General features: G+C 39.5%; 1 protein-coding gene across 1 annotated transcript in view; it reads left to right on the top strand.

The window, feature by feature from the left end:
• Positions 1 to 8865: 8865 nt before the first annotated feature.
• The window catches only part of nectin3a (nectin cell adhesion molecule 3a), a gene marked incomplete at its 5' end in the record, with an annotated part of 64644 nt that continues 60263 nt past the window's right edge, over positions 8866 to 13246 (top strand). Inside the window, 2 exons of the mRNA XM_047392748.1 lie at positions 8866 to 8909; positions 10186 to 10290. Coding sequence (XP_047248704.1) covers positions 8866 to 8909; positions 10186 to 10290 — 149 coding nt within the window. The remainder of the gene's footprint in view (positions 8910 to 10185; positions 10291 to 13246) is intronic.

The raw sequence follows: 13246 nt of genomic DNA, 5'->3' as shown, positions 1-13246 counted from the left end.
GATTCCTGAATGAGTAAAAGCTGTAATTATCTCAAGGAAAAGAACAATGCAAGAACGCTTTATTACCACTTTGTTTCAGGACGGGGGGGCTGGAGGAGTTGGGGGGGGTGTAGGAAGAACACGTCTTCAGTGCTTTACTGGCATGTGATTAGTTTGTCCTTCACTAGATAATCTCGTGGGCTTTACATTAACTTTTCCACTCACTTCCTTGTTAACCAACAGTTTCCCTCAGTTTTTAATATACAGGTCCTTCTCAAAATATTAGCATATTGTGATAAAGTTAATTATTTTCCATAATGTCATGATGAAAATTTAACATTCATATATTTTAGATTCATTCATTTAGATTCAAGACCCAACACTCTGGATGAGCTAATGGCTGCTATCGAAGCATCCTGGGCCTCCATAAGACCTCAGCAGTGCCACAGGCTGATTGCCTCCATGCCACGCCGAATTGAAGCAGTCATTTCTGCAAAAGGATTCCCGACCAAGTATTGAGTGCATAACTGTACATGATCATTTGAAGGTTGACGTTTTTTGTATTAAAAACACTTTTCTTTTATTGGTCGGATGAAATATGCTAATTTTGTGAGATAGGAATTTTGGGTTTTTATGAGCTGTATGCCAAAATCATCCGTATTAAGACAATAAAAGACCTGAAATATTTCAGTTAGTGTGCAATGAATCTAAAATATATGAATGTTAAATTTTTATCATGACATTATGGAAAATAATTAACTTTATCACAATATGCTAATATTTTGAGAAGGACCTGTAATACTGGTTCCATATTCTGTACAAAATGTGAGTAAAAACAAAACAACAGCTACTGACTCAGCACTACAAAAGCTCACATAGTTGAATGTTGTGATACATATCTCCTTACAGAAACCCCTTAATTTGACCTTCTTTACATCCACACCGTATTACCATTTAAAACCTTCAGTGGTTTGCAGAAGTGTGAAACTTCACCTTCTTTCATGTTACAAACTTCAGTGTGTTTTATTTTGTGTAACAGAACAACACAAAGTAGTGCATAACTACAAAAAAAATAATCTTAAAGGTCCAGCATGTATTCGAATTTGTCTCCTGTTGGTCGGGGCCCCTAAATAAAATCCAGTGCAACCAATTCCTTACAGGGGTTATAAAACTGAAGGCCTCAGAGGTTTGTTAGAGAATGTGGTGATGATAGCATCATGCTGTGGGGTTTTATTTCTTTAGTAGGGACTGGGAAGCTGGTCAGAGCTTATAGGGAGATGTTTGAAGCAAATATCGGACATTAATAGGAGAAAACCTGTTAGAGGCTGCAAAATACTTCAAACTGTGGCAGTCATAAACATATTGTGCAATTGAACGGTTTAAATCAAAGTAAAAAATAATGTGCAATGGCCTAGTCAAAGTTCAGACGTAGATTCAATTGAGAATCTGTGGCAAGACTTGAAATTTGATGTTAACAGCCGCTCTCCTTCCAGTCTGACAAAGCTTGAGCCATTTTCCAAAAACAAAAATTCACAAATGTTTCAGTCTCTAGGTGTGCAAAGTTGGTAGTCATACTTCAAAAGACTTGCAGCTGAAATTACAGCAAAAGGTTGTTCTACAAAGTATTGACTCAGTGGGGCTGAATACAAAGGAGCACCACCCTTTCCAGATTCATATTTGTAAAACAATTAAAACCATGTGTCACCCCTCCTAAACTTTACAAGTATGCAGTACTTTGTGTTGGTATATCATATAAAATCCCATTAAAGTGACAAAGGTGAAAATGTTCAAGGGGTATGAATAAAAGTATTCATACCCCTTTTATAAAGGCACTGTATATTTAAATATACAATCTATAAGTAGGCTATAAATAGACTCAGTCGATGGAGACGCTGCGATGTAATCAGTGGACGTCAGGGTTGATACAACACTTCTGGGATCTGTCAAAACCAAAAAAAACGATTCAGTGTCTTCTTAGGCAACACGATGCAACATTTTTTTTTCAATTGCTGCAAGAGCAATAGTTGATAGAAAATTGATTTTTCAGTACTTTTTCTTTAATTTTGGTGTGTGGTCTGCAAAGAGTGCATCTGAAAAAGGAGATTTTGAAATAGTGCACAATTTCTTTTCCATTTTATAGATTTAGGGAGATTCAAACTGAATACATCTCCACACATTGTTCTGCAATGTCACAAATATGTTACATGGGGCTGTATGCTGTAAATTTATTCTGTATTTGGAAATGAATTGTCCAGACAGTTACTTGCTTGTTAAAACTGTGTAACAAGTCATTCTTTAAAAACAAATGGTTCTTTTGACAACCTTACTGCAAAATAAATACATCTGATTCATGTGATAAACTAAAAACAACATGAGAACAATGAAAAGGTGTGCAAAAACAGAATAAAGATGAATATTATATAATGTCAACACCATGTCCGATCTGCTGTTCTCAAGGCTGTGTTGGAAGTTTAGCCTAAGCCAAATGGTAACATCTGAAGCAATTTCTTTCCTCTGTGAAGCAAAGGTTCACATTACATTTTATACAGATGTTGGTGGTTGCATTCACTTTGCAATATTTGTAGCGACCCCGCTTGTCACATTTTACAGGCCAATGCGTGACCTTGTCAGTGCGATCATCATCTTGAACATCAGCATGAGCTCTCTTGGGTGGAGATGGGTATGTTCTGTCATGGGTGTCCCCTTTGTGATTGCAAGAGGATCAGGCTAGTGGCAACTTCTGCCTGAAAGCTCCTTTGTTTTAGTGCTTTTTGGACACCAAGTAGTTTGCAATCCCCGCAGTAAATCAACCATGATTTAACAACACAGAGCATCATAGGTTTTCAGAACAGGTTGATACCACCTCTTTGACATCATGTGTTACTTGTACCCTGCAATGCATCAAGGAGATCAATCCTCCCATGAATGTGATGTTTTCCTTCACAATGCATGGCCTGTTGACCTCCACAAATGCTTTGTCTGATCTGCCTCAGCGGCAGACTTTATCTTGAGGCTCAGTTGCACAGTATGGTGAGATCAGGGTAACAGATTGTCAACCCACTTTACAATAACCATGCTCTCCTCTTCATCCACTCAAGTGTCAAATGATCCTCTACCTTTCTGGGCCAGACTTTTCTCATTTTCAAGCTGACAACCTGCTAAACGATTTCCAAAGAGGATCTGTCGCTGAAGAAGTGTAAGCACAGATCCTTAAAAACCTTTTAGTTTTGGTTTGGTTTGAGAGTTTCACACAATTGAACCATACCATCAACGCCAATCCAAAGTAAGGTCTTACTCCCAGTACCACCTTGATAAACCACAGAGTTATGGACAATTTCAAAGAATGAGCAATGGGTCCACAATTTTAATCTCCAAGGGTGTGGCTTGCCTTCACACACTGCCTTTATGGGTTGTGTCTCCCCGTCAAGTAAACCATTTGCTCATCAACAGTCATGCTCCTCTGGGATGACATCCAAGCATTGTTTGCAAAACATATAAAGCCATAGACGGGACCTTTCATCACTTATCCACTGCATGTCTGTTTGATAAATCTGTATTGTCAAGGAAATGTAGAGATGCCAGCAGGTTCTGAAATCAGTTGCGTGACATATTATCCACCACCACTGGACACCTTGTATCATTTTCCCAATGTGCTCAACTTCCTGGCATTTGGCAAAGACCTATGCCCAGGTAGCGGCCAGTCAGTGTTTCTAATTCTTTAACAGTGATATTAACATTTTGGTGATTTATAAATTTGTTTGTTCCTTTACCAACTGCAGCATCTCTTCTGTGATTAAGTTTCTTAAGTACTCCAGTAGAGTATAAATCTCGTCAGGCGTTTTAGCACAATTTCTTTTGAATGCGCCCTCAGGTGTTTAGAAACTGTTCTTTCTCTGAGAAAATGTTTGTCCTTGGGGATGTAATTAGGGTCTTCAGGATCTTCAACTGAGCTACTTTTACGTCCCTCATACGCACAGTACTCTGCAGTGATAAACTGTAGTACTTTATCGTTTTTTTCTCCGTTCTAAAGAGAATGTGAAATAGCAATAAAACAGGGGCTAACTGGAAAGGGAAAGTTTCAGAACATATTGGAATAATTTCATACACTTTCCTGGATAGAATGTATTTAAATATTGTTTAAAATGAACAAAATAAATTTTATTAACCTAGAATGACTGAAAAAAGCTAAATGTTTAAGCAGATTATTAGTACTGGTCTTTTTGTGACAGTTATGTCACATGGAGTTTATTGCTGGATGTGAGATGTACAGTACAGACCAAACGTTTGGACACACCTTCTCATTCAAAGAGTTTTCTTTATTTTCATGACTATGAATATTGTAGCTTCACACTGAAGGCATCAAAACTATGAATTAACACATGTGCAATTATATACTGAACAAAAAAGTGTGAAACAACTGAAAATATGTCTTATATTCTAGGTTCTTCAAAGTAGCCACCTTATGCTTTGATTACTGCTCTGCACACTCTTGGCATTCTGTTGATGAGCTTCAAGATGTAGTCACCTGAAATGGTTTTCCAACAGTCTTGAAGGAGTTCCCAGAGATGTTTAGCACTTGTTGGCCCTTTTGCCTTCACTCTGCGGTCCAGCTCACCCCAAACCATCTCGATTGGATTCAGGTCCGGTGACTGTGGAGGCCAGGTCATCTGGCGCAGCACCCCATCACTCTCCTTCTTGGTCAAATAGCCCTTACACAGTCTGGAGGTGTGTTTGGGGTCATTGTCCTGTTGAAAAATAAATGATGGTCCAACTAGCAAGATGCTGTGGTAGCCATGCTGGTTCAGTATGCCTTCAATTTTGAATAAATCCCCAACAATGTCACCATCAAAGCACCCCCACACCATGACACCTCCTCCTCCATGCTTCACGGTGGGAACCAGGCATGTAGAGTCCATCCGTTCACCTCTTCTGCGCTGCACAAAGACACGGTGGTTGGAACCAACGATCTCAAACTTGGACTCATCAGACCAAAGCACAGATTTCCACTGGTCTAATGTCCATTCCTTGTGTTCTTTAGCCCAAACAAGTCTCTTCTGCTTGTTGCCTGTCCTCAGCAGTGGTTTCCTAGCAGCTATTTTACCGTGAAGGCCTGATTCACACAGTCTCCTCTTAACAGTTGTTCTAGAGATGTGTCTGCTGCTAGAACTCTGTGTGGCATTGACCTGTTCTCTAATCTGAGCTGCTGTTAACCTGTGATTTCTGAGGCTGGTGACTTGGATGAACTTATCGTCCGCAGCAGAGGTGATTCTTGGTTTTCCTTTCCTGGGGCGGTCCTCATGTGAGCCAGTTTCTTTGTAGCGCTTGATGGTTTTTGCGACTGCACTTGGGGACACTTTGAAAGTTTTCCCAATTGTTCGGACTGACTGACCTTCATTTCTTAAAGTAATGATGGCCACTCGTTTTTCTTTACTTAGCTGCTTTTTTCTTGCCATAATACAAATTCTAACAGTCTATTCAGTAGGACTATTAGCTGTGTACTGTATCCACCTCCTGCACAACACAACTGATTGTCCCAACCCCATTTATAAGGCTTGAATCCCATTTATTAAACCTGACAGGGCACACCTGTGAAGTGAAAACCATTTCAGGTGACGACCTCTTGAAGTTCATCAACAGAATGCCAAGAGTGTGTGGAGCAGTAATCAAAGCAAAAGGTGGCTACTTTGAAGAACCTAGAATATAAGACATATTTTCAGTTGTTTCACAGTTTTTGTTCAGTATATAATTCCTCATGTGTTAATTCATTGTTTTGATGCCTTCAGTGTGAAGCTACAATATTCATAGTCATGAAAATAAAGACAACTCTTTGAATGAGAAGGTGTGTCCAAACTTTTGGTCTGTACTGTATGTCACAGACAAATTTGACAAACCTATTCTACATCAAATTGTTTTAGACATGCTATCACACTTGGTTATGTGAGATAGGATTTCCTATCTAAAGATTAGATTTGCTGAATGAGTGGAATCTTACCTTTGGTAAGAGAAAACATCGTTTCTAAAATTAGCATAGAAGTCACATTAGCTGACCAGGTGCACCAAGACTTTGTGAATGATACCTTGAGTACATAGAGTCCCTTGCTAGTCAAGTAACTGAATCAGAATATGCAGTAGATGTCATTTGGGGACATTATGAGTTGAAAATCAATGCTATACTTTAAAAAGAAACTTTTCTCCATGTACAAAAGGGTGGTGACAGCAGTGTCACCATGTGTCCTTATGGTGAAAAAATCTTCACTTGGAATTATTGAAAATTATGTTAGTGGAGCTCTTCTTCATGTCACTGGATATTGATTTAATGGTGAAATCATACAAACAGTACAAATTAATCAGATTTCAGCTTTCATAACTCATCAAACAGAATAACTTGTTTCAGGATAATGTCAACCCCTGTGCACAACTTTGAGGCCGTTTGAATCTTTATAATATTATTGGGTACACATCTTACCAGTTTGATATTGAAAGACTACCATTAAAAATAACTTTCTTGAATGTAGTATGAGATGGTACTGTTCTGAAGAGTTGTGATGTTTATCGTTTTGAGTTAGACTGACAAGATCTTCAAATGGAATGCAGATTGAGGAGACATTTTTTTGTGTGTTTCCCTTTCTCATTGGGATAAAAATATGACATTTTGGGACCTTATCACATTTTTGGATCTTATATTGAAGGTAAGTAAATTTGTGCAGCACACCACATAGAATTAGCAAAACTCATTTACATTTTCCTGTTGATCTAAAATAAAATAAACACAGTAACGTATTTTATAGGACAGTATCATTAGTGCTAAGAAAGACAAAAAAAATTTAAATTTAACTCAATTTCAGATTTTTCAGTAAAATCATAAAGCAAGAATGAAAGGTAAATGTACATAATGCAGCCTTTTAAAACCTCGTTAATCATTTAATTTTATTATTGAGCGTTCGAAGGTATCTATCTCGTTTTAACAACAGCAACAACAACAACAACAATAATGATAATAATAATAATATCCTATACTTCGCCATATTTGTAATTTTTTGTGGTATATACAGGTCCTTCTCAAAATATTAGCATATTGTGATAAAGTTAATTATTTTCCATAATGTCATGATGAAAATTTAACATTCATGTATTTTAGATTCATTGCACACTAACTGAAATATTTCAAGTCTTTTATTGTCTTAATACGGATGATTTTGGCATACAGCTCATGAAAACCCAAAATTCCTATCTTACAAAATTAGCATATCATTAAAAGGGTCTCTAAACGAGCTATGAACCTAATCATCTGAATCAACGAGTTAACTCTAAACACCTGCAAAAGATTCCTGAGGCCTTTAAAACTCCCAGCCTGGTTCATCACTCAAAACCCCAATCATGGGTAAGACTGCCGACCTGACTGCTGTCCAGAAGGCCACTATTGACACCCTCAAGCAAGAGGGTAAGACACAGAAAGAAATTTCTGAATGAATAAGCTGTTCCCAGAGTGCTGTATCAAGGCACCTCAGTGGGAAGTCTGTAGGAAGGAAAAAGTGTGGCAGAAAACGCTGCACAACGAGAAGAGGTGACCGGACCCTGAGGAAGATTGTGGAGAAGGGCCAATTCCAGACCTTGGGGGACCTGCGGAAGCAGTGGACTGAGTCTGGAGTAGAAACATCCAGAGCCACTGTGCAGGAAATGGGCTACAGGTGCCGCATTCCCCAGGTCAAGCCACTTTTGAACCAGAAACAGTGGCAGAAGCGCCTGACCTGGGCTACAGAGAAGCAGCACTGGACTGTTGCTCAGTGGTCCAAAGTACTTTTTTCGGATGAAAGCAAATTCTGCATGTCATTCGGAAATCAAGCTGCCAGAGTCTGGAGGAAGACTGGGGAGAAGGAAATGCCAAAATGCCAGAAGTCCAGTGTCAAGTACCCACAGTCAGTGATGGTCTGGGGTGCCGTGTCAGCTGCTGGTGTTGGTCCACTGTGTTTTATCAAGGGCAGGGTCAATGCAGCTAGCTATCAGGAGATTTTGGAGCACTTCATGCTTCCATCTGCTGAAAAGCTTTATGGAGATGAAGATTTCATTTTTCAGCATGACCTGGCACCTGCTCACAGTGCCAAAACCACTGGTAAATGGTTTACTGACCATGGTATCACTGTGCTCAATTGGCCTGCCAACTCTCCTGACCTGAACCCCATAGAGAATCTGTGGGATATTGTGAAGAGAACGTTGAGAGACTCAAGACCCAACACTCTGGATGAGCTAAAGGCCGCTATCGAAGCATCCTGGGCCTCCATAAGACCTCAGCAGTGCCACAGGCTGATTGCCTCCATGCCACGCCGCATTGAAGCAGTCATTTCTGCCAAAGGATTCCTGACCAAGTATTGAGTGCATAACTGTACATGATTATTTGAAGGTTGACGTTTTTTGTATTAAAAACACTTTTCTTTTATTGGTCAGATGAAATATGCTAATTTTGTGAGATAGGAATTTTGGGTTTTCATGAGCTGTATGCCAAAATCATCCGTATTAAGACAATAAAAGACCTGAAATATTTCAGTTAGTGTGCAATGAATCTAAAATATATGAATGTTAAATTTTCATCATGACATTATGGAAAATAATTAACTTTATCACAATATGCTAATATTTTGAGAAGGACCTGTACGTGTGCAGAGCTACGTTTTGGATCTGTCTGTTGTCCTTTTGAGGTGGTACAGCCCACGCGGCTCCGTTGCTATGGAGAGCATTTCCACAGGAGCGCGAGCCGAGAGAGAGAGAAGGCACGAGCGAGAAGAAAGGAGGAGGTATCTGAAAGTGCCGAAGCCCACAGACACGCAGAGAAACCATGGAGACTAGACCCACAATCCGAGGGCAGAACCGGGGGACTGTACCTAATAACGGAATGCGACTTTTAACGTCCTTTTTCGTCCTGTTTGGAGCCGTCGGTGAGTTAACGGTTTCTCTGCTTGTTTTCGCTCTGGCTACTTTTTGTGGTAACGGGGAGAAGTTGCTGTGGCGCTGGTCCCTGTCCATTTCTATTAGTGATTGGTACAGCTTAGTTGACCAGCACTGCCTAAACATTTTCATACTAAACTCGACTCTATCAGGCTCCTGATAGTTGTAAGTAAGTTAGTTATAAAATTGTACAAGTCGTTGTCTGTGGACGGTCATTGTTTAAGAGCGAAGGAAAGTCACTGCAGGCATCCGTTGACTGTTAGCTACATCTTGCTTCTTGTTCTATTTCAGTGCAACTCTGTTAACATCTCTGTAAAACGTTGTTAACCCGGAGCTGCTGCATGCCAAATACGAGCTAACTAAAGCAAATGGTTGATCTAAATGAGTTTAAGTGACAACTTTGTGCGTCGCTCTGGATTAACAGGGCAGGCTATGCGCACACTTTGCAGCAAAGATACTTGTAGCTAACATCATGCGGGAAATGTGAGGGAAATACCGGCTGGGATTTCTCCTACACAGATGGCTTCAGAACCCATGGAGGAGTAGCAGCACTGATTTGCGGTTGGACAAAAATAGAAACGACATGGAATAATCTGGGCGTCACTTATGGTAAGCGACGAGGGAGCTCCTGATGTGAAAAGTTTGCCAGACTGTTGGCTGCAGATGGGGGATAAAGAGACGTTATGTGATACAGAAAAGGAGGGGATGCAGCACTGACTTATTTTAAGGCAGCCTCTGCAGTCGCAAAGTCTCTGGAAGTATTGACCTGAACTTGGGCTGCATGCCAGCCAGAGCACCTTCCCATCCCTTAGTGTCCCAGGCAGAGCAGCTGGAGAGCTCTGCTGTATCCCACCCTTGAGCTGGGATTACAGGACATAGCAGGTCCGCAACGGCAGAACAGGGGCCAAACACAGGCGACTGCTAAATAAATACTACCCTAGAATGCGCCATTTGATTAATAAATGAATTAAAGGGCAGAAAAAGCTTGTCAGAGATTTGTACATGTCAGCAAACCTCTGAAATAGAAAATAAAGTTTTCCTGCATGGCCACCCTTATTATTGTTTGCTAATTAATTGGTTTTAATTTAATTATATAACACAAAAAACAACAGCTATCTCAAAGCACTTTCCAAACAGGCCCAATTGAAATGCCGTTATTTTAAATATTCTTTAAATAGTAAAAAGTAAGACACATGATATTTTGAAAAAATGATTTTACTCAATAGTATTGTACCAGGAGAATCTCATACTAGTCTTTTCCTACAGCCAGTTGAGTCGAGACATTGACTTCGTTGCAGTGACTCTTCCTGAAGAAGTAGTGTCAACAGTAGAGAGGAAACAGAAACAGGAAGAAACCTCCAGCAGAGCCAGGTTCAGTATGAGCTTCTGTGAACAAATGGGGGTTGAAAGAATAGAAAGGGGACAGAGAAAAACAAGGAAGCACTGGTGCAAGAGTATTTTCTATGTTAAATAAAAAAAGTAATGGCAGCAATAGCTCTGTTTGCAGTGTTTACTAGAAGAGAACCCTATTTAAAGAGAGAAACACTGAGACAGTATTAATAACTAAGAGCTTAATGACAGCCATAGCTTCTCAAGTCACATTGTTTTAGAAAACAGACACTGTTAAAGACATAACCCCAACCCTAACCCTTCAGTAGAACGCATAGCAATAATTACAAACAGTGGATAAAAAAAATGATCAGCTCTAAATCACTATGCTTGGTGAAGCATTACTTTTGGTTTCTCAGAGCCCAACATGTTCTCTTGCCGGAAATCAGCAATATTTACCTTGTAATTAGAGATGAGTTAAAATTGTGTTCATCTGAGAAGCCCTAACTGAGGAAATTTTCTGACATTAGTCAAAGCTGCTCATATAATTACTTTTTCTTCTACTAACTGACACATTTTATTTAGCTTACACACATATATACTCAAGACACATGTTTTTTTTTTGCAGGATCTTCTTCATACCATTCTTTTACTGTCTGAACCCACAAAACACTGGTTCATAAATCAGCATGGAGAACTGATAAACAACACACTGTTGCAATCTCAGCTGATTAGCATCCAGATATGCTACTTGCTTGGTGCTTTGTGGCTGCAGATATACCGTCTGAATATTCACCTTGACAGTCAAGTTAGCTTATTATCAACACAGAAGACAAACTAGGCTAAAAAAGCAGCTTTGGTAGTCTGTTTTGAGAAAACTAGAAGATATGTTTGTTTGTTGGAAATAGAAGTTTGCAAGGGAGTTGGAAGCAGAAAGTGTTGCTGTCAGGTTTCCTTGGAGGAGACAGAGCTATGAGGAGGGGATTCATCCAAGGCGTGGCTACAGACTGTGAGGTCTGAAATTGAAGAGCAACGTCGTGTGGTTTCTTTTCCAGGGGCCACATGATTCACAATATAAATAAATAATGCAGTAATGGAGCCACCGAAATGACAGAGTCAGAAATAGATTTAAAAAAAGATGAATTACTGACAGAGCCGATATGATCCTTGGAGAGGTTAATGGCTTCATCACCACATGTCACAGGCCACGTAAGGTCAGGACCTTAGGCATGATTGTCCAATAACTTAATACTGATATGTAGTCACTTGCCGGCCCCTTCTTGTCTGCCTGACTATTGTAATGTTAATGTTAGGATGTCATTTGTGCTTTATGTCTGCTTTGAATGATGTACGTTTTAAACGTTAGTTCACTGAAGAAAATTATCTGCATAAACCACTTTTTGATGACCATTATTGTTCCTCTGCGCTGATTGTTCAGTGTTAGAATTATTCACAGAAAAGGATTTTAAAGAAAATTTGAGCACACAGCTGTCACACCCATCTGATCCTTCTAATTTGATCCTAAATCTTGGTTGCAAAGTGGCTGATTGAAAGCTCTTAATCACTTTAAACGCAGGCAGGGTTTTTGTCTGCCAGGAGCAGATGAGTGTGGTGCTTTGTTGTGGGACATTTAGATTTTTGTGTGGGGTTCAGAGAGCAGGCTGTGGTGACCAGCTTCTGTTGACTCCACCTTTTGCTTCCTTTTCCACAACAGATGTGACTGACTGTCAGAGGTTGTGAACTCCCTGGTGGTCCATTAATGAAATTGGACATAGAAACTCCAAGTTGAGCTTACTATATCAGCAGTTCTTGAACAAGATTATGTCCCCTCACATATTTGGTATCTTTGATACATTAAGCCAGCTTCGGCTTCAATGATGCTGCTTTTTTACGTTTTCTTGTATGAACAGTTATGTATGGTTGAGTATAAATTTTGGGAGGCTGATGATCACTTTTAAAACTGGTGGCTATCCATCAGTAAATGGACGTATTATTTGCATGAATTTTTCCACATGTGCACATGCAGTATGCCACATCGCTAGACATATTGTAAGTCCACTATCAACTTGAAAGTTCTAATTTCATATGGTTTAGGTATAAGGAAAACATTCGTCATACCTCAGTCTTTACATAGGGGCTATTCCATGTGAGTGATCAGCTGCATGCTGAAACAGATTCTACATACATTGCTTGAGGTATTGTAAAATCAAAAAAAGAAAAGAGAAAATAACAGGTGATTTATTCATACTAGTGAGAACTAATCTCAGGCAGAGCAACACTTCTCTTTATTCGTATATAACTGAATGCCAGCAACAACAGTATTGACATGTTGCTCCACTTGACTGTGTTAAAGCTATAGACTTCACTGTATTTTATTGGGTTTTTATGTGGTAGATCAATTGTGGAATGGGAAGCATTAAAAATTTGCTTTCAGTTTTTTTTATGAATACAAATCTGGAATCCTATTCCGCCCCGCCAACTGTGTAGAACTCCCTTTCACTGCAATCGCAGCTGCAAGTCTATACGTACGTATGTATCTACTAACTTTAAACATATTGAGACTAAAATGTCTGCCCATTTTATGAATAATAGCTGACGCTCAGTCAGATTGGACACAGAGCATTTGTTAACGTCAATTCTTGCTACAGATACTTAATTTTATTTAGGTTGGATGTTAATTAGACCATTGAATATGTTTGTATCTAAACCATTCCAAAATTGCTTTGACATTATATTTAGGGATAGTGTCCTATTTGAAGGTGAACATCTACCCTAGTCCCAAGTATTTTGCAGCCTGTAATAGGTTTTCTTTTAGCATTGCCCTGAAGTTATCTCCATCCATATCCAACCAGTCAACTCTGAGCAGCTTCCCAATACTTGCTGAGGGAAAAGCATCCCCACACCATCTTGCTGCCAGCACTATATTTTACAGTGGGGATGGTGGGCCCAGGGTTATGTGCCGTGTTAGTTTTACTCCATACATTGCTTGTTAGCCAAA

The sequence above is a fragment of the Girardinichthys multiradiatus genome, chromosome 18 (genome assembly GCF_021462225.1).
Source record: "Girardinichthys multiradiatus isolate DD_20200921_A chromosome 18, DD_fGirMul_XY1, whole genome shotgun sequence".
Classification (NCBI taxonomy): Eukaryota; Metazoa; Chordata; class Actinopteri; order Cyprinodontiformes; family Goodeidae; genus Girardinichthys; species Girardinichthys multiradiatus.
Note: the sequence above shows the minus strand (reverse complement) of the source record. Positions and strands in the feature narration are given on the sequence as shown.